Raw genomic sequence first — 26,497 nt, forward strand, 5'->3', positions numbered from 1 at the left:
GCTCAGAACTCAAAATGGAGGGTGGCTGTTCTATGATCTCACACAACGTATCTCAAGCGTGGTGGTATTACACTGGTATTAAACCAAAGACATACAAAGGATAGCGTGCATTGCAGCCAGCCCACGTATTATTTACACCATTATTTACAGTGTGTGCAATGCGGACTATTGTAGTTAAGAGCGATAGCAGCGACCTACCCCGGGGGAGGTACTTTAGGAATTTCGGGGTGGGGATGTGCCGCTGGGACCCTGGAACCCTTAACCTATACCAGAGATAGTTCAGCTGAATTTTGCTACCCTATACTAGAGTAAAGTCCCCAAATCCCCCCCCAATCCTAGAGTAGCTGCTTCCCTAGTCTAGATAAAATCTTCAACTAACTGCTCAGTTTCCTGAAAATAGACCCTAACTCTCTGATTTATATACCCTATCCCAGAGTATACTGCTCCAAAACCATACCCTTCACGGCGGCACACCCCGTTTGTAGGGTGGGACGAAATACGAGCAACCCTAAAAACGCCTGCATCGGAGGCTAGGTGGGATTGAGAACTAGGCGGATTTTAAGACTCCTTAGAGATAAGACGGACTACAAGCAGTCTAGACAATAGGAAAATTTAGCAAAGGCGTTTTGAGCCACTCACGTCGACCGTAAGTAAGGTCTTTTCGCTTTTGATATGCCTTGACGCTACTAAATTTGTACCGCAAAGTGTCTTTACTCTTATATAGACGATTTGCCCGATAATTTGGGCGAAAGCATAACCCAAGAATGCAAAAAGTCCACTCATTTCCGGTTGACGTGCATCCTCTTGGGTATTTGAAAACAAAGAAAACAACAGGTCAACACTAACCATTTAACAATGGTTTGCAATCACTTTATTTTTTTTATCGTACATCTGATGACAGAATCCAGCCTGTAAACGGGAACACTCTAACTCGGTATCGAGTCTTATTTTATCCTTGAGTTTTTTAAAATTAAAATAAGTTTTTTAAAATTAACTCTTTTACACATATTAAACATAAGCAGAAATTCAAAAAGTACTAAACTTCCTCTTTATTATAACGCCGTCTGCATCGCCTACTTGATTGAATTTAAAGGTGAATTAAATCACTACTTCTAAAAAGTAGGTTTTAATCGGTTGGTTTCTCTAAAAAGTAGAAAGGAAAAGAAAATGTAGGACAAAGAAAAATGAAAGCAACAAGGAGGATTTTTCTGCAGGTCCCTCATTCACTTAAATCTGTTTAAATTGCATGATCTGTAGAACGTTTTCCAGTTATTACATAATTTTCTGTAAAAGTTGGCGCGAGGCAAAAGTGGTCATACAAAACCACATAGATATATTCAATTTCTGCTACAGTGCTATATAATACTGCAGAAACATCACTTCCCTGTTAACCTATCACTAACGCTATTTTTTGTTTTATCTATACACGTCCTGTTAATTCTTCTTTATATCCTCTGGATATTGGCACAATACTATCAAATTAATGGGAAAAAAAACATAAAGAGAAACACCAACGAATTTTTCGTAATGTGAATAACTGCTATACTCTGTGTGAGCAAGTAAACAAACAGAAGAAAAAACAAAACAGAAAAGAGAAGAAGAAGAAACGCACAAGAAAAAAAAGGAATCAAATACGGAACCAAATCGCCCAAAAAGTATGAATAGCTTCATTAAAAAACTAAACGCTTACGTTTTTCGTGAATTTCAACCACATTTATACGAGGTATATATGATGTATTGCTGTTAGAGTGTTTTGTTTGCCATGAACAGAACAAAAGGGGAAAAATGCTGATTACATCCTCAAGAGGAATATCGACGAAGGAAAAAAAACCCGCACTGTAAAAAAATTCCCGCACCAGGTTAGTTATCTGCGTCTTGTGCCATTTTACATACAAATATTACGCACAAGATCAAATGGGAAGAATAGCTTAACCTCCCGGAAATGTTTCAAGGATCTCTTCAGTTCTTATCTAGTATGAGCGGACTGCAGGGGGAACTGTAGCACAATCTTTCTGATCCAAGGTTTCGTCAATAACTGGTCGATAGTTCAATGTGACCTGCGGGGGTAAAATAAATGGGTACAAATAGATCAGTAACAGTTCGATGTGGACAGAGTCACAATCAAAAGGAAAGCTACCCAACACATTCGCACCTCCCTCCCCCCGAACCGCCAGTAACCACCCGTACTATCCCTTGCATCGCTTGTGACCTTATCAGTTTTTAACGGTCAAGGACAAATTTGTCATGTAACTTGTGCAGGAGGGGGGGGGGGTTGGGGCTGGAAGGGGGGAGAGGAGAGATTAATTTCATACCATACCTGAATGACCACGATTCAGTCAAGGAGGTCGGAGAAACAGACAAAAAACCATGTGAAGTTACCCCGAAAATTCCGATGACAATCTCATCGCACGATTCTAAAAGCTTTCCCACAAACCTTTTCCCAAAGAAATGAGGCCTGGTCGCCCTATGTAGCCAGGCCGTGACCAGAAAATGACTCGACTACTTTCAAAACGCGTTTTTCGACATAATTCCCAAGGACGAATAGGCTTAAAAGAAAACGAGTGTTACGCTATACAGGTAAAATTCTTTGGGTCATTCCTTTTGGATGATCCATATCAGGATCTGTGATCTTAGATCACTTGCATCACGGTACATCAAATGAACAGATGAATCCTTTGCCAGCGTGGATTCTTCGGTTCCTTTGATGCGCTATGATCCGACTAATCTCGAATAACTGATCCTGATCCGGATCATCCAAATGAAACGCACCCTTTTTATAAGAAAAAAACGTTAAATATTATTATACCTTTCCTGTGTTGTGGTCAGTCCAAACTAATGTGTGTTTTCTCCAGTGCTGGTCAAATGGACGCTTCGTTTGACCATCAAGTGGCTTGGAATAATCATACTCATCAATACGTTCCTGAAAGCGATAACCAGTTTTTTAGCCTCTATTTAATTCAGACCTTTCCTTTATTTTAAAGGACTTTTCATACCTGTTTGCGCGAATTCACTGATTAAAAATTTCACCAGTGACGTTATGACAATTGACCAATAGGAGACTGAGGGTTTTAGCATGACGTAACCTGAGAAGCTTTAGAAAGACGCCCGTATTCGTTTTTTCCCGCGTGAATTAATTTTATAGTATGATTCAAATCCACTCAGGCGAAACAAGTCAACCTCGCGACTTCGTCGCTCGCTTTGTCGCGACCTCATTGAAGCTCGCTTCAAGAAATTATAAGAGGTCGACTTGTAGCAAGGCTAACCTTTTGTAAACAGGTTGGATGATTTGGTGTCGGATCTAGGCAGGTTTACACGGGATGATGTGCCGGTCCCAGTTTGAATCGAATTGCAAAAAAGAAAAAAAAAACACACGCAAACCCGAAAGACATGTCGCCTCTGAGTACTCTCTCCATTTTGAGTAGCGAGCAAAGCGAGCCGTGGGAGAACACGCGAGCTCATGGCAAAGCATCTCCTTCCGACTGCCGTTCGCGCGTGGCTTCTCCCCACATCCCTTAAACGGAGAGCTTGCTCACAGGCTGACATGAAAAAAAAAAGGAGACTTAAGCGTACCTTGAAATCCTCGCGAGCATGCGCACCGCGGCTTTCCTTGCGGGCCTCAGCGCTGTACATGGTCTGCTTGCAGTTGATAAGAAGGTTCTGCAGTTCAAGCGCCTCCACTAGATCTGAATTCCAAACCATGCCTCGATCATACAGCTGCAAGGAAACGAAGAAATTTAACCCGTGACAAGACTAACAATTCCTTTTAAACGAATATTGTGTAGTAATGCGCAGAAGACATCGCTTCCCCAGGTATCCCCACTAAGTGGAAGCGACAGCTCTACAATAATTGCCAATAACTGATTGCCTACGTGGCAATCTCAAAGAAAATAAGAGGAGGCAATCCCTTTCTTTTTCCTTCCCTCCTGCTCCCCTTTCGACGCAGACCACCCAGGCTAATCTGAGTAAAACTGGAGTACCTTAAGATCCTCAGTTTGATTGTAGATGTCATCAATTTTCTTGCAGCCTTCACTTAGCACTGAACCGGTTCTAAACACAGCAGCGTGCTCTTGCATGGTCTGAAAACAACAAAATTATAACGTGATCTAACGCCGAGGCTATCATTCAGATTTCAAGTTGCCAGAAATAGGCAATTAGCAGACGAGGAATACGCCACTTGCGCATGTCCCCTAATGCACATTATCTGCCCCCTCCCCCCATCCCAAAAGATTGCATAACCTTTGTTTTTCATTTCTCCTGGGTATTATAGCTGTCCCAAGAGGAATTGAAAACAATGCTTATACAAAATTTGGGGGGGGGGGGGAGGGGGCAAATAAGGTGCATTATGTGGAGAATAGGCTCTTTTTAAGTTCCCCCGGGCCTCTGTATCAAAACGAGGTTAAGTGTTCAGCCTTTGATATCGAATTGATTTTAACAATAAAGGTTTTGCACTTGGCCTGATTTTCAGTGAGGGTTTTTGGATCTTGGAAGTGGCCTATTGAGTCACCGCAAATGTGGCTAAATGAAATTTAGGCAAAGACAAACATCACACAGTACTGGCCAGTGGTCTCCCCACTAATCCTGTGTGGGGCAGTCTTTGGGCATTTGCAGGGCCTCAGAAATTTTACAGTGCTTTTGCTGAGGTCAAATCATTTTCCTCATATTGCAGTTCACATAGAATCGTTTAAGCTGTTTTGCTCCCATCCCTCCCTCCCTCAGGCTAAGTCTTGGCAAGTATCTACAATGTGATGGTGCCTGGTGGTTGCCACTCACAGGGTTGTCATGGTTACATTCAGCACTCCCTTAAAGCTCCCTTAATTTGTCCAGGCGACTTCTCTACACCTAGCTATTGGCGACATCACAATACAAACTATTAACGACCCACATACCTTCTGCATATTGAGCCTCAACTCTGAAGTCATAGTACCACCATTTGCATAACGGATCTTGTCTAAATTGGACACTGATTCTTCACCTGCATTCTAAAAGAAATAAACGAAAATAAATAATCATGACTTGCTCACCACAGGCTCAGTTTTTAATGCCCTGCTGCAGCGTTATTGAAGCTGACTTGATAGAATCTTGTAACACTTGAGAAGTACATACTCCTCTGTCACCTCTCTTGATATGCTCTCAATAATCCTAGTAGAGACCTTCAGATTCAAAGATGAAGACGACTACAAGGAGGAGATTATTAACTTAAAAGTTTTTTGTATAATGCTGTCAACAAAATATTCACCCCCGAAAGCTTTATTGTTCTTTTTTTCGCCAAAAACGTTAGCACGCTTATTTTTATTGAAGTAAGTTAAGCCCTCTCCTGATCACAAAATGATAAACTTTTAACATTACATGTATTTCATAACTTGATTCCGTCACTGCGACATTTCATTTAAGCCTGTATTAGAATGGTGACAGCTACCACATTTCCCACCAAAATGACACTAATCCCCACCGGTGCCCTATACCAAGTACTAATAAAATCTCATCCTCGAAGTGGTCCTCCTCTTAGAATCCCAAGCTCTCTATTATTGACTTACAATGCACTCGGCTACTTTTCTCCCCCTCCTCTCAGTAAGAAGGGAGGGAAGGATTAGGTCAACCGTTTGAACACTCCTAGGATACAAAGAATAGCTGCACAGCTATTGAGGTGGGGGGGGGGGGGGGGGGTCTTTGTCTTTTCTTCCTTCATGAGTATCTTTCTTTCTTTTTTTTCAAAATTGCTATCGCATACTGCGCCTGTGTTTAAGGACTTACTGCAGGGAGATCAGGAAGTGCTTCAGAAGGCTTATGGAACTTTGTAATGAAGTTAGCACATGCTCTTCCAAACACCACCAAGTCCAGCAGAGAGTTTGCTCCAAGTCTGTTGGCTCCATGAACTGATGCACACGCAGACTCTCCGGCTGCCCACAATCCTGGCACTACTTCATCTTTGCCATCCTTGACTGACAATGCCTGCAAGAAGGGCAAAATAATTCTCATACTCTGATACATGGTCATGTCTTTTGTAGGGATGTCCTTTTTGAAAGGGGGAGGGGAGGGCCAAGCTGCCAATTTGTCTCATCTTGGAACACATGAGTCAGCAGTCTGGTGTTCTGCTGCAATAGCATCTGATAAAGAATTGCCAGTACGGGTTATTGGTAAAACCTTTGAGGAGTGTGGTGGAAGTGTGTTTTGAATTTTCCTTTAACCTGATTGGCATTCAGGTAATAGCTTTTTTAAAAGCTGAGGGTCCAGGATTTTGGCACTGCCTTGCAGATGGACTTAATAGGAGGTTCAGTTTTGCCCGTGGCACACGCTAATGATGTCTGCCACTAGTACGGTACAGTAGTTTATGAATTTAAGTCCCAAGAGTGCATAACATAAATTTTATTTTCAAAGTCAATAGCTATTCAATATAAGAGGTTGTGAGAATTACAAATAATGATCACCAAAGAAACATTGCTTTGATCTTTTGTCAAATTCTCTCAACAAATGTTTCAAGGAAATGCCTGGAGATCAGTTTGGAGAATTTGTATCTGGATTTTTGGGACTTAAAGGATTAATACAATACCTGTCCCATGTAGTTTGTAGGAATGCCCCCCATGTTGTAATGCACTGTAGGTATCACAGGTATAGGGTCTCGGGTTACATCTACGCCAGCAAAGATCATGGCTGTTTCAGAGATGCCAGGAAGACGTGTCTTGAGAGTCTCTGCCGGCAGATGTGAGAGCTGCAGGTACACATGATCCTTATCAGGACCAACTCCCCTAAAATAGATTTTAAAAAGATCTTATATTCATTGAAAATTGTCTAAACAGCCTTTTTGTGATAACAACTACATCTATACTAGAGGGAAACAAATAGATACATACATACCAACATCGTCTAGAAAATAACAGGTTACCACACTTACAGCCTACAGACAGGCCACCTACAACATTATTATTCTAATTTTTTGTGGCAGTTTTGGTCAGAATCAAGGCTGTGTTCAAGCAGCTTCTAGCACCTTACCTACGTTCTACGGTAATAGGAAATCTTACATTACGTTACTCTTTCTTCACGACACAAGTAAACATGAGTAAATCCTTTAGTGGAAATTCTTAGATATTCAAGATGGAAAGAAATACTAACCTTCCCTCCCTGATTTCAATTGTCATTGATCGTGACACAACATCTCTGGAAGCAAGATCTTTGGCTGTTGGTGCATACCTCTCCATGAATCTCTCACCCTGGTAAACCAAATACTTTTTTAATCCACCAGTATATTATTGTAAGAGTGTGGCCAATACAATGTAGTACTTATGCACTAATTGAACTCCACATTAATATATTTCAATATTCCAGCTGCCCATAAATATTCTACAAAAATTTGAGAAAAACCAGTCCTAGGTTTTTTACCTCACTGTTGATTAAATATCCTCCTTCACCTCTGCTTCCTTCAGTAATGAGGCATCCAGCTCCATAAATTCCTATGTTTATTTAAGCAGAAAAACATTTTAATATTTTCTTAAGCTTTCATTATGGCTGTAAGTTCACTGACATTCTTTTAATCAAATTTTCACACTAAAATTGTTTTCAACAACAATAAACGTCACTGTTGATACTCTAAACAATTTTTATTTTATAATATGGCGATGAAGCAGGGGCTGGGTGAAATCTTCTCAAACTGAATTATGATTAAAACATTATCTTGAGAATGAAGTACTAAAGATTACAACATACATACCTAGAATATTTTTATTGGGAAATTTTAGTCGTACCTGTCGGATGAAACTGCACAAATTCCATATCCTCGTTTGGCAGCCCAGCTCTTGCAACCATGGCCGTTCCATCCCCAGTACAGGTATGTGCCGACGTACAAGAGAAATAGGCACGACCATAACCACTGAAAAGACAAGAAAAGAATTGATGCTATTGAGAGCATACAAAATGTAGAAAAAGGTACAGGAACTAAGAATAGTTATTGTTTTAATGTGGCTAAATATAATTTAGGCAAAGTTAACCTCGAACCAATGCTAGCCAGCAGTTTACTTACTTCTGTTACACAGAGTGGTGTTTTGCCCTTACTAGGGCCATCTTGTGACTCTTATCACAGTCACTTGCTTGCAATTCTTGTAAAATGCCTTTCACTTTCGCAACATCACTTGCTTGCCATTTTAGTGCTATTTTTCTCCCTACCCTCCCCTCTTCTTTACGTGCGGGATTGATATGTACTGTATTAGTCTGTAAGTATACAATTCTAATGAACAGTTCAGTGTGATGGTGCCTGATGCCTGGTGGGCGCAACTTGAAGGGTTGCATGGATACCTCCTTCCTTATGCTAGAGCACTGCCTGGCTCCACCAACCTTGCAAGCAACAATGCCCAAGTTCATCTATTGGTGATGGGTTCAATGAACCTTCACCTACACTTAAATCACAAAGACTTTCTTTTCTTACCCTGTTGCTATGACAGTGTTCTTAGCCTTGAATCGGTGAAGCGATCCATCTTCAAGACACAAGGCAATCACACCAACACAAGTTCCTTTGTCCATCAGCAGGTCCAGTGCAAAATATTCCACAAAGTATTCTGTGTTGTAACTTAAAGACTAAGACAAGGAAAAAAGAACTTTAATTTGAAGCAGGGGAAGTTTCTGCTTCAAAAACTCCTAAGAAAGTGGAAATGGCCCAAACAAACATTGTGTGCAGTTTTTTCTAGGAACTTAAAGAGACGAGAGCTTTTAAGCCTTAAAGAAACAAGAAAACAGAGAGCCTATTTGTAGTCTAAATATGCCTTATGCTTGCACTTTTAACATGCCGAAGTACAGTAATAAACTAACCTGTCCATACAGAGTATGAAGAAGAGAGTGACCTGTTCTGTCGGCAACAGCACAGCACCTGTGAGCCTGGCCTCCTTTACCGTAATCATAACTCTGTCCACCAAATGCTCGTTGATATATTTGGCCCTTTTCTGTGCGACTAAATGGCATTCCATAATTTTCAAGCTGTACAAAATCAACATGAAAAGGCCCATTTTTAGTTACAGTATAAGGTGCAATCAATTTCTTCAGACAATGCTCTTACTTAGAAACCTAATCTTGTTGTTCAAATAGAAATTGCCACACATTGATCACTAAAAGTATTTCTTGACCTATAAAACAGCTGCAATAACAACTGGGCTAAACTTGTTAAGTAGCGGATTTGTTGCTAGCCAAACTGTTAGAAATAAAGGAAAATGGTGTTCACTTCACCCTCAGTGATCAATGCATGATCCACACACAAGGTAATTTTTGGACAAATTTATAAACCTCTATCTGCAAGGCCTTCACCCTTGCTTCACAAGGAAATAAACACATGGCAAGTCTTCCCACTGAATGTCTCTTGAGTGTGACAGTGCCATAAGCAAATGCCACTCAACTGATTGCCATTGCTACCTTATGCAGCAGGTTCAATGTTACCTGGCTATACAATTTGGCCATACAACTGGAGTAAAAATAAATACATTGAAATTGCCTTAGATCTAGAATAATAAACAAGCTGAAGTGATGATTTCAAACCTCAATAACTGCCTTGGGAGCTTCCTCTGTCATATAATGAATGGCATCTTGATCTCCAAGCCAATCACTGCCCTTAACAGTGTCATACCTTTAACAATCAGCCAGTAAAGACAAACGTTTTCAGGTGGAAAGTATAAAGAGCAAAATCAAAACAGTCACCTACATGCAGTTACATGTAAGACCACTCCACCAAACCAATTCTGACAAAATAATAATTGTAATAATTATGGTTGCTTTATATTCCAAGAAAACCTATCAGTTAGCATCAAGTTGGCCAAGGAAATGGATGTCTATTATTCAGCTGATATGTTCAGTCTTTGGTTAACACTTTTTATTCAAATTATAATAATTATGGTTGCTTTATATTCCAAGAAAACCTATCAGTTAGCATCAAGTTGGCCAAGGAAATGGATGTCTATTATTCAGCTGATATGTTCAGTCTTTGGTTAACACTTTTTATTCAAATTTTTCTTACATTATCCCTAGAGTGGTTTACTGAAGCCTTGAATAATCAAGAACCTGGAACTTACTTCCTGTACAGCACAGTAACAGCTACTTACATGTGCCAACGCCAGTTATCTGGTTCCATGTTTCCAAGTGCTGCATTAATTCCTCCCTGTGGAGCAAAACAAAAACAATAATGTTAGAATATAATGTATTAAGGAATGAAAGCATTTCAGTCCTAAGTCTGTAAATTAAATTTACGCTTTCAGCAACCCTCTAAGTCCCAAAAGCAGGGTTTGCGCTAAGAATTCTAGTAGCAGGAGAAAGGTGTAACGTTACAGATGAATAGTTTGAAAGAGGCTCCATATCTGAATAAAAAATAGTCATAGGCTACAGAACACTTGCCGGAAAATTTCATGCAGTTAACGGGAATTCTCTGATCTTCGATGCCTAATGAACACCTTGCAAGAGTGATCAATGTCAATTTTTCTAATAATAATATTGAAATACAAAAAAGAGAAAAGGTTACGAGAAATAAACAAATGTACAACAAAGGTAAATGCTTTGGTCTTTTGTCAAATTCTCTCAGTTTATTATTTAAGGAGATTTATAGAGATCAGTCTGGAGAATTTGTATGTGGATATTGAGACTTAAAGGGTTAATCAGCTAAAAAAATAAATGTCTTACACATAAATTTTACATACCTGTGCTGCGACAGTATGGGACCTTGTAGGAAACAGTTTAGTGATACAAGCTGTCTTGAAACCTTCATGAGCAAGACCAAATGCTGCACGCAATCCAGCGCCACCTGCTCCAACAACCACGGCATCATAGCTGTGATCAATCACGGGGTATTCTCTTGACAACTAGAGACAAAGAAAACATAAAGTGTAATGGTCCAGTATTCTTGCATGTCATAACCAAACAACTACTGAAATAAATTACATTAAAAAAATCAATCAATTTTTTCAAGCCTCCAACACTTATTTGCAGTGAAACCGTGTTCCTTGGATTTTCAATTTTGAGTCTTCAAAGCCTATTACGAGAAGAGCTTCAGAGATAGCCCTGAGTCAACTCAGACACACATTAAATTTTGAAGTGAAACAAAAATAGGCTTACAAAATGTAGCTTTGAGAGTATTGAGGCCCTCAGTCACGCAGTTTCCACAAATTTCACACTGGAAAAAGTCATTTTGTTTAAAATCTTTAACACCAAGAACAATCATATGAAATGACAAAGTTTTAATAAGAAGGTTTTTTTGAGTCATCAAGTTGCAAAAAACAGCTTCCGAGTAGTCCATGCTACACTGCACGTCCAATAATACACCCAACGTATTGCATAACAACAATGTCATGTAACGCATTTTTCGGACATAGTTTACCATGTATTTAGAATGGGGTGAGAAAAAAGAAAAAGGTAAAAAGCAACATCTAACCTGACTCTTCGATGTTCCATCTTGAGATCGTCTTCCCTCGACTTTAAAGTGGAAAGCCCGACTCCCAGTAGTTCTCAAGGCGCTCCTCGCTAACCCAGACAACTATAATCACAAAGATGTTTACGTAATTATTACGGGCAAAAGTAAACTAAGATGAAATAACTTCAGAAATTTAGCTTACTCTTAAAGAAGTCAGTAAATTTTTGCTCTTTAGTCCTGATAGCATGGTTTTTTTTGCAGTATTTTAGACGCAAAAACGGCTACAGCGTACGTCTAAAAAAATTGACCCTGACCAAGCTTACATGAAGAACCCCGAAGGATTACAGCATACTATGATGACAATGCCCGCTGACCAATTCTGGGACGGAGCGTGCTGAGCCTGCTGAACCATGCAGAGCTCAGGCTGCGTTTGAAAATGTAGAAATAACCGTAACGTGCATACCCCAAAAACATTGATAAGACCTTTTGGGCTATCCACAGTAACTTTAGATGTCTAGAAATGTATTCTAAGCGGCGCTATAAAATTTGCATCTGTTAGGGGTACTTGAGTCAAATTACAAGGGCTTAAGTATTATTTTTCCGAAAATTTTAGATGCAATTTGACGTATTACGAAAGTGAGAAATTTTCTGATTTCTCTCTCCATTGGATTTTTAAGTTCGGAAATTCTAGGTTTCCTTTTCTGTACGAAACATGGCCTATTTTGGGAAGTAAAATGTGAAAAACAAACTTCAGAAAATCGTAGGGAATTTCAAAAGTAGGTTGAGTTTGATCGTCCGCAGGGTGAACGTAGTCCTGAATAGGACTGTTGTTGTTGACAGTGACTGACGTTTCGAGGACAAAGACAAACCGGAGGACAAACAGGGAGCAGTATACAAGATCAAATACTGCGACTGCCAGGCTTCTTACACTGGTGAAACCGGCAGAAACCTAAGCACATGACTGACCGAACACAAACGAGCGACGAGGAATGGTGACGTCAACAATCACATTGCTGAGCACCATTTAAACTGACGAAACATCAAATTGTCTGAGACTCTGCGACATGTATAACGTATTCTACAGACTACTATCAACGTCTCAATTTAGAAAGCTGGTTTACTAACTTAGAACAAACGCCACTGTATCGTGGCCAAAAGTTAGCAGCGCCGTACAAACGACTTATTGACGAGATCAAGCAAAATTAACTACGAGAGAACGACTGGAGAACTGACAATTTGACTAACAATAGACGACTGTTTAACTGTGACAATAGACGGATCGAAACGCACCAATTACTGATTACGAGTCTTCATAGCCAATAACATCACGGCTTAACTGACAGACGACCGATAATATCGCGACGTAATTGACCAATCAGATCAATAGCCGGAGTTTAATACCATCAACTGACGTGATACAACTCACTTTGACTCTGAAGATGAATACCGCACAGGTTGTCGAAACGTTAGTCACTGCAGACAACAACAACAGTCCTCTTCAGGACTACGTTCACCCGGACTATCAAACTCAGTCTACTTTTGAAATGACTCCTGGCCGGGTTCAAACCTTTCACCGTAGGAAATTTATTAGACAAGCTTCGAAAATTGTGCATGAGTGGTACCGATATTAATTTTTAGCCGTCCTCAATTAATATAAATTTCTAGGCAATATTTGCTTCTTCGAACATATATTTCACAAAAAACAGTCGTTGGGTGGCCCTTTCGCGTCTCAGTTTCGCGTGCTGCTCTCGCGACTCCCCCAATCTGAGAGTTTACTCAAGGGCTACCCTGAACTGCGCATGGTTGGCCTTCGTTGAAATTCCAATGTTTGTAGCTTATAAATCCTTGGGCTGGCTAGCCAGTGGCATTGTGGCTGAGAAAGGCTAGAGGGCAAGAGAATGGAGGGAGGGTTTAGGTAATTAAATCGGCTTCGTACAGGAGCCGATCAAGTATTCGGCTCCTGCTTCGCGTATTATTAAAATTTATGAAGCCATCTTCCGCCTCCAGATTGGACGTTCAATAATTAGCACAAACATTTTCCGGGAAACATTGTTTAATTAGTCTATGGTATTTCGGAGAATTGAGAGGCGATTCAACATTGATTCATTCGTATGATTAGATAAGCCCGGACCAAAATATATAACTGGCTGATCGTTCACTGGATTATCGTTTAAAATATTACCGTGCTTACAACGTTTGGCTTCTTCGTTTCTGCAACATCTGTGTGTTAAGTATTTCTGCATATATTAAGTGCTTTAAATTTTAATTCGAAGTCACGCCACTGTCTAAAGCTTCATTTCCGATAGAGCGAAACGAGGACAGCGAAGATGGCGTCCGCTCATAGAAAATTTACGATGTATGTTCAAGACATACCTCCGGATTTAGATCAGTTATTGAAATATGTGGCCAGTGAATTGGAAAAGGAAGAACTAGAGTCAGTGGTAAAGTCAATCAAGAACACTTTCAAGGGAAAGTTCGAAGAGCAGCAAGAAGAGGATTTGTATTCATGTTTTCTTCTATTTGCCAGCCAAGGGCTTTTGTCTGGCAAAAATTTGACGCTGTTGGAGAGGTTTGTAGCTCCTAAGACATCGAAAAGTAAGGAGATCAAGCAAAGGATCGAGCATTTTAAAGCAAACCGCCAAGAGGTAAGCTTTTATAAGTACGTCAGAATACTAGACCAAAATCACGAGGAAGCTGAACTGTCAGTGAACTGTAAAAACTTTTCGATCAATCGAGAGTAGTAGCTAGCAGTCCAAAGGGCGCGCTATATGCAGGCTTTGAATGGCCGGACATAGCCTGTTCCAGGCGTTCGATCAGATAATAGAGTACGGCGTTCAGAAGGTGGGGAAAACGAGGCGAAAAAAACGACAAGAGACTTTTTACTCGCAAATATTTCGCGCGCATTACTATCATAACTCCTGGAACAGGCTAAATAACCGGGCACTTTTGGCAGGATCTTTGGCGTAGGATAGCAATTTCTTTCGGAGCTCTATTGCTGTCAGCTAGGCTGAATCTGATCAGTAGTTATACTTGAAGAATGATTGCCGACGTCAGTCCAGACCTTTTTTGCACATACACATTTTGGAAACCTTCAACTCGTACATTGTCTGTATAATGAATTAATTAATTAAAAGTTGTCGGAAAGTCTATCAGGCGACGAGACCGAATAGCAATATGACTAATTTCACTACAAAATTTTACCAAACTTAGCCAAGAGGAAAGTTGAACATAAAATCACAAAAGTAACTGTTTGTTATGTTTTATACCATTCTTTGGCCGATTTGCATAGATATTACTTGATTTAGGTCATTGACACAGTCACACTTCATTTTTGGGCATTGTGGGGACAGATTTTTGTCGATAACGTTTAGTCATGGACAAAGGTATTCGAAATATATGAAAGGCATTGAACTAACCGTTACTCTCCAGTTACTCTGCTCATTCTCGGTTAGTATATACAGTAAGATCGCAGCATAATGTTTAAGTGAAATTTGTTAATTTCAATACTGACAAACCCCCGTTGGTGCTCTTAGGTTAACTCAATCAAGCATTACCTGCGCTCCTCAATAAATATCGGTTTTCAACCTCGCATATGAAGATTGCTAGGCAATTGAGGCGTTGCCAAGGCTTGTTATTCTTCGATAGAAGCCGAGCCTTATTATATCTACGAAATATTAAAAGTCCACCGAACAAAACCTGTGGAAGAGTTTCTAGTTGAGACATATTCTTAGGGCAAAAGTTGAAGAAAAACACTTTTATAGATAGTCAAACTTAGTTGAAACGTCGCCATTTAGTCAGTGTTACAGCGGGACGTGAGTGGTGCGCGTCTTCAGCTTCTTGGCCGAATTTAGATCATTTTTTGGGACTGTGCAAATAGCTGTAGTCACACAGAAATAAAGTCTTTAAATATCTATCTCAGTATTGTAAAACATTTGCGATATTCTTCAGATATCGAACTTATCATTGTGTCAATCCTTGTCACCAGGAGGTACTTCTAACTAAAGAGGAGCTCATGGGAAGACAAAGGGACTTGGAAGACGTTATGGCAAGGCTAATGGGGAGCAAGCCGACTATCGTTAATTTGTTTGGATCAAGTGGAGAAGGAAAAACAACTCTGGGTAAAGAAATCTGCCAAAAGTGGCCAGGAAAACATCACATTTGGGTCGATTTAAGGGAGGTAACGGAAATGAAAGACGTCTACTTTCATATCCTGCTAGCATTGGACACCAATAAAACAATAATCGCATATGATGAAAATCCAGTCATTGAACAACTGCGAACGTTAAGGGAGGAAGAGCGGGGCGATGTGCTCTTGGTCCTTGACAACGTAGACAACTTTTCTGGAGGAGATGAAGAAGCTGAGGAGTTGAGAACTGACTTCATGGCTTTCCTAGGAAGGCTTTTCTCTAAGAAGGACGGAAAAGAGAAGGCACAGATAAAGGTCCTGCTGATATCTAGAAGAAGTTTCCGAAGTGATGGAGAAAGGCAGGAATGGAAAAAGAAAGAGCAGAGTCTCGATGAAATCACGGAATACAAGGAACTTGAAATTTTGGAGAAAAACATTTCCATGGAGATTTTTCAAAAGGCCAGTGGAATTACCCCAACAGCAGACATTGAAATGGAGCAACTTGTTGAGATGAGTAAGAGAAAACCTCTTCTTCTGAATGGTATGGCCGCAATTCTCAGGCAGAAGATTGTCGACGCTGAAAAACTTCTCAAAGCAATTGAACAAGGCTTAGGCGATGCAGAAAGTGAAGGAGAGATAGCATCCCCAACGACAGAGGAGAGCATAGATGACAGAAAAGTTTGGGACTTTCGTACTGAAGGCATTGACGAAAGGCAGCTGTCATGCATAAGGAAGATGTTTTTTCTACTTCCAAGTGACACCCTCAGATACTCTGCAGTGGCCGTGTCCTTATTTTGTCGACCATTTTCAATAGAAGCAGCTGCTTTTGTTCTTGATAAAGACACTGCAGAGACAGTCATCCTTCTGGAGGGATTAAGGAACAGCGAGCTTCTGTCTGCTGATCCCGAAGCGAAGGAAGTTGTGTATGATATACATCCCTTGATACGAAGCTTTATCAGAAGTGTTGGCAGCGGCCCTGTTTTCAAGCATATCTATTTGAAAGCCAAACGCAGATTTTGTGATCTTTACATGGTGAAGATGAAAGACATAGCTGCAATAATGGACAAGGACTTTTTGACTGCTTTCGATCAGTTTGATCTGGACAAACCAAACTTTGAACTTGCTTTGGATATTTCCTTCAATCTGGACTACCTCCATATTTCAAACAAATATAAGGAAAGTATCATGATGTGCTATCTCTTTGAAGCTATGTTCGATGCAAGCCAAAGACAAAAGATTTTCAAGTCATGGGCAGAAGTAACTTTGGACGATGGTAAGGAAGGTAAGAGAAAGTCAACTGGTTTATGACAGTGTGACAAATTGTTTCATTTTATTTTATTTTTGGAAATTTTGTCGAATACTGGCCAGCCATGCCAAAGGCATGAGTAAACGGTCCTAACGGATTACGTATTACTGTAATTGCTGAGATGGCAAGAATAATATATATTCCGTGGAGAATTCTCCTCAAATGAGGAAAAAAAACTCGCAATCTTGAATTTCCTTTTACTTTCCTAGGCTCTTTATTTCGCGCGGAAATGAAATGCCAAGAGGCACTGCAAGTTCTTGATATCCAAGGATGGCGCAATGCAGTAGAAGTCTTGAAGTCCGCAGAGAATTCGCTGAATAGAGTTTGCAAGGAATACAAGAACAGTGAGCTTTACAGACTCGCCAGGAGTTCGTTTCTCTATGCTGAGGGAGAGATCAATTACAAGAAAGAAAATATATCAATTGCTCTTAAAAGTTTATCGGATTGTCTAGGAATTCTGGAAGAGATCCTTAAACACCACACTAGAACAACGAGATGTTTAAACGCAATTGGAAATTGTCACAACTTCCTTCGTAACTTCGAGGAAGCATTGAAGTTCTATACAAGAGCGTACGAGATGAGAAAGATGATCTCAGGTTCGAAGAATCATTTGGATTTGCCGTTCTTCGTTGGTCAAATTGGAACAGTCTATGATGGTCTCAAACAATATGAAAAAGCCATTAAATGCTATGAAAAGGCCATAGAACTATCCAAGGAACTAAAACGCTCAGGTATCATTCGATTAGCCCTTTTTTACAGAAACATCGCAAATTCATACGCTTGGCAAAAAGAATTCGAGAAAGCTTACAAGTTAGCAATGGCTGCGTACGAAATCAGAAAAGACATTTTGGGCGACCATCCCCACACGGCAAGAAGTGCTTTTCAAGTGGGAGAAATTTGCAAGTCTCTAGAGGAATTTGCTGATGAAGCTGAAGAGTTTCTGGCCGAGGCATGGCAAATTGAGAAATCTCTGGGAAATGCCAACCACAGCGCTGTGAGGGACAGAATCGTGAAGAGCTATGAGGCAATCCTTCAAGGGGAAGCCAAGAAACAGTTTCAAAGAGAGGCCTTGGAATTTTATCAACGTTTCTGGGATGAAGAAGCAGAGTTCACCTATGCGAACAGATCTGTCATTGACGAGATAAACAAACGTCTCGCTAATTCTGGAGACAGGAAGATGATTCGGAGGTATGAGGAAGAGGCCCTGAGATTTTATGAGGAGGCTTGGAGTTCATCAGACCTTCAGCAGCAGCCCGATTATCAGAGAGAAGATACTCTACAAAAAATATTACACCTCTCGAAATCACTTCGTAAGAAAGAAATGCACACAAAATATCAACAGGAGGCGATTGAATTTCACGAGAGGCAACTGCTGGAGAAGCCAAGTATGACATCACAGGACAGGAAAGACCTTCTTTACCGACTTCTACAACTAGCTAAGTCACTGGGTTTTAAAGAAAAAGAAGAGAAGTACAAGGAATTGTGTGAGGTAAGATCAATATAGTTACTCATCTTTAAAGCGGTATTTGGGAAGGTAACAGGAAGGTAAAATTCGATTTTAGATTAGTTAAGTATGCTAAAGACCTCTAAATTGTGTAGGGGAAACCTTTTTTCTAGCCCCTTGATGCGATTCTAACTTTGCGTTCATCTCATATGCACATGTTAGCCTTTAAGGTAGACTGTGAGCACAGGGTATTGAAAAACTCAGACCAATGTTATCCTTTCGGTATCGCTCTCCATGTATGCCTGTCAATAACGGGAACTAAAGAAGGTTCCTGGTTTGTTTGCTGCTTCCCTAAACCATGAGGCTGAAAAACTCGGGGAGAGGTTACTCTGTTTTATATACATTATAAGTATGTACACCAAAGATCACTGGCGCTTTTAATTTTGAGCCCTCCTGGTCTGAAACTGATAATAGCTTTTAGCCATCTGGGTCTAATAGAGTCGAAGAGTAAATTAGACTTTGTGGGAGACTGGGACCAGCCCCAAGTAGTCATGGTTCATAGTCCGAGCTAAAATGACAGATATCTATTAGCGAGTCGTAATAAAAATACAACAAGTTTCTTAGTTTAGTGTTCTTTAAGCAGATAGCTTAATGACCACTGAATCTTGTCATCCCAAAATTCAATCAGTTATGGCACGAAACTGCTTGACTGTGTACATAGATCCGCGGCTAGTCAAACTAGTTTGCATTTGCAAGTAAAAGGGGCACTGACTAAGGACCTCAATGGAAAATTTGGTAAATTTATTGCCGAAAGTGCGTCTGCCCTAGAGTTTAATCAATGTTTCTTAGCCTCCTTGGCAGGCCGAAAAGAGGAGGAAAGGGGGAAAGGAGAGGTTTCGTTCAGGCCGGACGCCCGGTTGTTTGACATGTGACGTTCACACACGCATCCCATAAGCACCACCAATATTTTTACGGACTAAGCTGATGTAAACCGATTCTTCTGATGAGTCAATGCAAAGACTGTACTGGACATTTAAATTACTTCCTGTAAAGCACATGTCATCTCGGATTCGTCCACTCTTTCCGATTGGAATTCGTTTTGGAACAAGAGACTATAAAGGGGACAGAGAGGGCATCCCCCATATACACCCTATTCCATAGGTAATTCGTCTCGAGTTATTTTTAACACCACCGATCTCGAGGGGGATTAAGCAACAGCCAATCACATAGCGCGAATGTGTTCCGCGTGGATGACCCACGCTGAGAGCCACGCGTCCTTCACGAAATGACGCAGAACAAAATGGGGGAAGACGCGAAGAGCGATTTTGCTATTCCTTTTGTCGACGAAAACGACTACAGCGAGATTTCTGCGAAAGCTGTGTCAGCGAAACCGAAATTAAAAAAGAATCGCCCTTCCTCTCTTGTATAGAGCTAACAGTAGAGCAGGGAAATCCTTAACACACTGAATATTCTCTCAGGATCATTTATAATTTACAGTTTGAAGAGAGCAATTTCTGGTTTGATGTTTATTTTTTTCAGTCTTTATAGCGATTATTCCTACCCACTTACTTTGTCAATTGTAGGCGAACCCTCCTAAAGCTGAATTTCAAGGGACCATATTCAAGCTCAGAAAGAGAAATAAAATTTCGTCGTTGCTTATTTACGTCCTCCATAAAACGCGAAATTAGGCATTTTCACGTCGTAGTCGTGCAAAAACGGGAAAGAAATGAACAAAAAAGTGTGTTGTACGTGCGAAGTTGTTGTTTTGGTAATTAAACCTATTGTTTTTTTGACGTTCTAGTTGTCGTCCGCGTCGTTGGATCCTAAACTCCCTAAATTGTACAAACGACCGGTTTCAATAGACCGGCGAAATTTCTCATTTTGTTAAAGCACTGAGGTTACGACAACTTCGAGTTAAACTGATTTCACGGGTTGTCAAAGAGTCCAGCGATTCCTTTTTCCCAGGTGAGCGCCGACTCATTTCACTTCAATATTCAGGAATGCTCTCGATCTTTTTACGCTTTCATTGCCTCTCGCCCGACATGTTTTGCACGGCGTTTGGTCATGCGAAACCTCCACGAAACATCCACGCCTCGCGCGAGGTAACTTTATCCCGATTCTAAAAATAACTCGAGACGAATTACCTATGGAATAGGGTGTATATGGGGGATGCCCTCTCTGTCCCCTTTATAGTCTCTTGGTTTTGGAATTAATATTATACAGGGTGTTTCAAAAGTTCGTTCCGATTGTAAATTGTATTTTGCGCAAAGCATTTAATGCTTCCTTAGGCAAATGTAAACTGATTCAGGTAGGAAATTTATCTAAATAACCGTTCAAAGCAATTTCAAACTAAAATTTGAAGAAATAACGACATTTTTAAAATTTTTTCCGAGATGTGCACGTACGCGAATTTTTTCCCGCCATATTTTTCCTGCCCATTTTGTAGGTTTTCTATTTTCGTTTTTTGGGCGTTTTCTTTTGTTTTCTCTACTCTTTCACGAAAATGAAGGCGTACACTGTTTGTGCTAGAGCTCAGGCATCTATTTTTACGGTACTCTGTCCATTTAGTCAAAGAAATTGTCAAATTGTTTAAGAAGTCTGAACGATGAGAGAACAAGTGGTCAAAAGTGAAGACCTTACAAGACAAACCAAGGAGTAGATGGGGTTTTTTTACAAACTGTGTGAAAAATGTTATCGAAAAAGCTGTAAGTATATGCGTAATAATTCAACAAGACTGCAAAGTAAAAAGAAAACTTCATCTTCACAATATCAAAGTTTCGAGCACAACGGTATGGAGATATGTGACCAACAAAGGTTGGAAAGCCTCGAAGAGAAAAAGGGCGGTGTACACTTTACGCAGGCATGGCATCAGAAGCATTTGTAAAATTAAACTTTATACCAAAGGACGACCGGCCAGCAAACTCACGTGATGCGAACCCTCTAGTAACCATCTGGATTATCGTTGATGAGACAACATACAAAGATCCAGCCCCCAAAACATTGGAGTAGCCAAGACAGCGACCACGCTTCACCTGGAAAATTGTGAATTTAGACACGCTATGGGAGCTCGTACATTCTATACCTTACCGCTTAGAAAATGTCAGAAATCATAATGGAAGACATTCTGGTTGCTAATATTTCAGTTAGTCAATGTTAAATAAATAATGAATAACATGCTTAGGTTTACAAAATTTATCTTTAATAATCAGTGAAATTTAAGTGAAGAAAAAATCGGAACGAAATTTTGAAACACCCTGTACACGAAAAAATTACTCATTTCTGATTGGCTGAGAAAGGAGAGCAGTTCTCTTGTAAAACGAGTGCAAATTTCAAATGGTCTCTGATTGGCTGAAAAAACAAAAGAAACCAACGAGAACCAATCAGATTAGAGCTGTTTGAACAACAAAATTCAGTAAGAAAATTGCCGCGGTTTTCAGCAAATAACGATTTGATTTTGCATGCAAGACAACAGAACATTTTAAAAATATTCCAAAACCCGAACACAGTAAAAAGTACGTGTCTCGGGCTAAATGCATTGAAAATGTGGTGCTAAGAGAAAAACATTGTCAACAAAATCGAGGAAAATGAGCCAGGGAAACAAGCTACTTAAAACAGACGTCGCTGAAGTAAAAAAAAAAAAGAACAACAACGGTGAAAACCGCATGCAAGCCACGACAGTTACACATGTCAGGCATTTAAATGAACAAGGATACAATTTTTCCATAAAAACAACAGGGATTTCAAGCCACGCATGTTGTCCGTTGGAGAAGAAAGGTGTCTGGTTGCTCTCTGTAAGTTTTTTGTCGAGCGAAGACCTCTATTATCACTAACACGCGAGGGTGTGGTTCTTTCTACCCGATCAGTATCAAACGAAACAGACTTGATGACAAACATCTGGTTCAAACTAAACCAAAGGGCGAAATACCTTAGGTAACCGATAACGAAAAGAATCTGTAAACGATACTAGCCTTGAAGCTTAAATGAGAAAAAGGTTTAAGAATCATACTGCAAGAAAAACAACAGACAGCAAACATTAGGGACATTTATACGAGGACAAATAAGACGCATCCTACATAAGACGCAAACTATCTCGTATAAACGGCCATTAAGACGCGACTTAGCAAAGACGTGTCTTATCGAAGAACAGGTGTTAGGGGCTGTTCTTAGATAAGACACGTCTTAGCTAAATTTAAACGGGATAGGTTTAGTCTTATTTAAAACGCGTCCTATGTAAGAGGCGTCTTGTTTTTCCTCGTATAAACGGCCCTATATTGTACGCTTACATATCGGCAAAGTCGAAGGCCACAGAAGTGTAAATTTCCTCAACGACTACAATGAAGCCGACAAAAAAGAGCGACCACGACTGTGGCTCCACTCGCCCATCGATGGCAGCTTTGAAAGAAAACAAATTGCTCCTTCATTTTAAAGTTTTAAATGTCAAAAATTTCTCTATGAATCCAGCCAATCATGGGGGTCTCAGGAACAGACAATGATGAACAGTCTTAAACAACTCAGCAAGTAGTGTCTTTCATCTTTGGCTGCTCGAGGCGTTCTCCTGGTTCAAAACAGCAGTATACTTCTCGCCGAGCTTTCATAATCGAGGATGATTCTAAAAACATTTGCTTTTGCTGATTATTGTAAACCGAGTTATCTTTAACAGACTGGTGTAAAATCAATCCTTGTACATTTCCAAGTTCTTAGTACACTCTAAATCAGAAAGATCTGTTTTAGCCCTAAAAATAGGGCCGTTTTGGTGAATAAAATAAGTCCTATTTTTGAGTCTAATTTGGCTACCTTAATCAGGGCCAATACAGTATAATTAGCTAAGGCTGATTTGTTCCCAGTGCTGAAATGGGCCCTATCGTGGGCTGGAATAGCCTTTTGATTGAGGTTTTTCGGCCTAAATTGTGCTCAAATGGCTTCAGAAAGGGCTGAATCAGACTTTGGCCTGCAAGGCTGAATTGACACTTTGGGGCTGAAACAGATCTTTTTAATTTTCAGTGTATACTTTTCACCGATATCCCCCAAATGCAGAGCTTGCTCGCAGGCTAAGCTGAATGATTTTAAAGCCTTTGCTTTGCCCTCGATCCCTCTTTCTTCCGTCCGATGACCACAAAGACTAGCATTCCTATGACTCAGGAAAAAGTTAACCCCTTCCTTGTATAACCAGTCGCAGAAAAACAAAACTTTGATCCAAAGGTGATTCAAACAAATTTTAGTAGATTATACCGTGATTAAAAAATCTTTACAATCTTAAACGAACGATCATTCACTTTGCTAATGTCTTTTCATTATTTTAAAAATATATTTTTAATTACATGTATAGGCCCAACGATTAACGCCTGTGGAATTCACAAAGGCCCTTGTAGGAGACCAAGAAGTGCAACGTAGCAACATTTCCAAGTCAGGGTTTTTTAAAGGAGATGATACTGCAGAAACGAACGTTAAACTGCTGTTTCACACAAGCAGCTTACCAAACATATCAGAGACACCAGAAAGCTCACTTGACAACGCTCTCTTGGCTCCAGTGGGAGATGTGTGGAGCGCTAACGCCGGCTCATTTTCCGAACAGCAGCGGCTGGTAATCGAGGATCGTAGGAAAACAGAGAAACCACCGATACCGCCACGGAAACCAAAAGGACAATCGATGTTATTGTCGATGCCAGGATTTATAGGTAACACCCTTAAATATTACTCTTTTTTTCCTATCCACTAGAAAGCTTAGATACCAGGTAACAACATATGGATTGAGATGAGGAGCCTTTAGCTTTTCCCCAACTAATGAGGCTTTCGAAAAATCCATTGCAAAAAGCCTAACATAGTTACAATCCTTATCATCAAGTGCCTTTAAGTAATCATACTGTACAATGTATTTGAATTAAGGCGTCCGTACAACTGCACCCGTCCCTATACGCATATTGGGTGGCCGTCATATTTTCCTCAAAGACTTTCTTTTTGTAGGGATGGTATACAGTTCTTTCAAAACAGCGTGCTATAATTGGAGTCACGTTAAAGGAACAGTATCCCGTTACTGCGCATGCACCAAACTTTGATTTTTGGACAGGATGTCGCGAAATCAAAAGATGCGAGGAGAGTAAAAGAATCTTGAAAAATCCGTTTGCATCGCGCTTGGCCGGGTTCAATAGGACACTAAAACTTCTCGGGACTATAGATCAGTGATATATTGTTCCTGTTAAGTTTCGATTTGGGCAAAATCTGGATTTTTTGGCGTTACTTTTATTGCCGTTGGCCGGAAGACCAAAAGATTGGAAGCAGTTTGATGCCGATTGAAGGCTTATTTCTTCTACTAGCTTCCATACAAGCTCAGATAATTGTGAAAGGAATACGCAGAAATGAAACAGCAACAATAAAGACTGTAAGAAAGAAACCGTTGAGACATTGATGTGACTGAGGAGATCTTGTGGAGGGGAGCTTCGTGAAGCAGAATGTTTTGCAACGACGCGTTAGTAAACTTTTAAATGAATCTCCCTACTGCCGACAAAATCAAACAAACAGGCGCTACATGTTTTGAAAAAGTAGTGACATGAAATCATAATATCATTTTTGACTAACCTTTGTTATGATTCATAGCGTTGAGATTGCATTTTTATATATGTCTTTCAAACGTTTGAGGCTAGAACGCGAGCAAATCAGGCAGATATTACTGGACTTTTTTTTTTTTTTTTTTTTTTTTTTTTTTTATTTTTTTTATTTGCTTTACTTAACCCAATAATTACAATATTGAACACTGCTTACACTGCTTACATTATTTACAACATTCATACCATACTTACAATACTGACAATACTTATTGCTTACATTGCTAACAATACTACTGTTTTCAAACATTATTACATTTCGTATGCTTCAAGTACACAGTTGCATCGGAAGAAACTTATTTAAGGATAGTTGGCGTTATTGAGGCAGGATAAGCTACGGATGAAAGACATAGAGAATATCAGGGGGCGTTGGGAATAGCGCCATGGTAGAAACGATAGTTTCTACGTGATGTCGTGTAGGAATGACCATTGTTTGGGCAGAACATTGTTTGCTTCTGCTTGTGCTTGTATGTTGTAAATTGTCTTTAGGTGTTTGAGAAATCCTTGCAATAGAGGTATAGCTTCTTTTGTTTTGCAGAGCCAGATATAGTGCCTGGCAATAAGAAAACAAAAGTTGATCTGGCGTTGAAGTTTAGAAGAGTCTGATCTCAGGCCTAGTGAAACAGTCATGTCTGCAGAGTAACTATCGGGAATAATTTGGCAAAGTTTTAATCGCGTTATGATGCTCTCCCAGAAGAGCGCCGTTTTGGGGCAGGACCAGAAAAGGTGTACGAGTTTTTCTGGTTCTTTTTTACAAAAGGAGCAGTTGGAGTTTTCTTTTACTCTTATCTTAGTTAAGAAAGCGTTTGTTGGTATTCTTCTGTGCAGCAATTTAAATTGAAATTCCCTGAGTTTTATGCTTTTTGTGATTTTATGAGCTAGCTGGTAGGTCGCACCCCACGTTATTTCGTTTTGACCTAAGTTGCAGTCTTGATTCCATTTTTGCTGGCTTGTAGTAGGGGGGGCACTTTTCTTTGTAATTAATTTGTCATACACCAACTTGCTTGCTTTTTGGGCTTTCATTAGTTTTGTCGAAAAGCTTTCGTAACTATTACCTTCGTTTGTGTGGTCACCTTGGTTGAATGTGTTGCATAGCTTTTTAAGAGCAGAAATTATTCCACAGTATGCCAAGGGTTGGACCTTGATGTCGTATTTGTTTAAAAGTTCTGGTGGAGTGAGGAATTTTCCTTCTCTGTTCCTTAAGTGCTTAACTTTTGTGATGCCTTTACGATACCATTCTTTAAAGAAAATAGGGCTGTCGTTAATCCTTACAAGTGAGTTGTACCATATGCCTTGTTCTGAAAGCTGGCTCTCTGATGTTATCCTCTCTTCAAAATTGATTTCTGACCAGATTAGGAGAATTTCCTTTAAGAAACTGTCTTGCGTTTTGAAGATATTAGCTATGTCTATCTTATTAAGGTTGCTTGTGAACGGTAGGGTACACTCAAACTTTTTCAGTTCAAGATCTAGAAAAAGTTTCCATTTACCCTGATTATCTGTATCCAGGTACTTTTTTATCCAAGTGGTTTTTAGCGCTTTATTGAAAGATAGTATGTCAATCATTTTGAGGCCACCTGCTGGGTAATTGTTAATCATAATATCTCGCTTTATTTTATCGCCCTTTCCGTTCCAAAGGAACAAGTAAAAGAGCTTG

At 40.0% G+C, this 26,497-nt stretch overlaps 2 protein-coding genes across 2 annotated transcripts; one reads left to right on the forward strand and one right to left on the reverse strand.

The window, feature by feature from the left end:
• Positions 1-1,027: 1,027 nt before the first annotated feature.
• Positions 1,028-11,707, reverse strand: LOC140946105 (succinate dehydrogenase [ubiquinone] flavoprotein subunit, mitochondrial-like). Its single transcript, XM_073395180.1, has 17 exons — positions 11,571-11,707; positions 11,390-11,491; positions 10,659-10,820; positions 10,071-10,126; positions 9,511-9,598; positions 8,794-8,958; positions 8,414-8,562; positions 7,737-7,861; positions 7,375-7,445; positions 7,108-7,205; positions 6,548-6,743; positions 5,752-5,949; positions 4,887-4,979; positions 3,978-4,076; positions 3,571-3,714; positions 2,807-2,920; positions 1,028-2,057 (listed from the first exon to the last, which is right to left on the reverse strand). The coding sequence occupies exons 1-17, from the start codon at positions 11,613-11,615 to the stop codon at positions 1,971-1,973; spliced, it is 1,992 nt and encodes a 663-aa protein (XP_073251281.1). The 5' UTR covers positions 11,616-11,707; the 3' UTR covers positions 1,028-1,970.
• A 1,988-nt stretch (positions 11,708-13,695) lies between these two features.
• On the forward strand, positions 13,696-23,960 carry LOC140945500 (uncharacterized). Its single transcript, XM_073394518.1, has 4 exons — positions 13,696-14,013; positions 15,354-16,776; positions 17,010-18,289; positions 23,571-23,960. The coding sequence occupies exons 1-4, from the start codon at positions 13,696-13,698 to the stop codon at positions 23,958-23,960; spliced, it is 3,411 nt and encodes a 1,136-aa protein (XP_073250619.1).
• The last annotated feature ends 2,537 nt before the right edge of the window (positions 23,961-26,497 follow it).

The sequence above is a fragment of the Porites lutea genome, chromosome 8 (genome assembly GCF_958299795.1).
Source record: "Porites lutea chromosome 8, jaPorLute2.1, whole genome shotgun sequence".
NCBI classification, from domain to species: domain Eukaryota; kingdom Metazoa; phylum Cnidaria; class Anthozoa; order Scleractinia; family Poritidae; genus Porites; species Porites lutea.

Coding starts and splice junctions, on each gene's coding strand:
- LOC140945500 (XM_073394518.1), top strand. CDS start 13,696: ATGGCGTCCGCTCATAGAAAATTTACGATGTATGTTCAAGACATACCT. Junction 14,014..15,353: donor TTAAAGCAAACCGCCAAGAG/GTAAGCTTTTAT, acceptor CCTTGTCACCAG/GAGGTACTTCTAACTAAAGA. Junction 18,290..23,570: donor AGTACAAGGAATTGTGTGAG/GTAAGATCAATA, acceptor TTACATGTATAG/GCCCAACGATTAACGCCTGT.
- LOC140946105 (XM_073395180.1), bottom strand. CDS start 11,615: ATGCTATCAGGACTAAAGAGCAAAAATTTACTGACTTCTTTAAGA. Junction 10,127..10,658: donor CCCATACTGTCGCAGCACAG/GTATGTAAAATT, acceptor TTTGCTCCACAG/GGAGGAATTAATGCAGCACT. Junction 2,921..3,570: donor ATGCTCGCGAGGATTTCAAG/GTACGCTTAAGT, acceptor TATCGCTTTCAG/GAACGTATTGATGAGTATGA.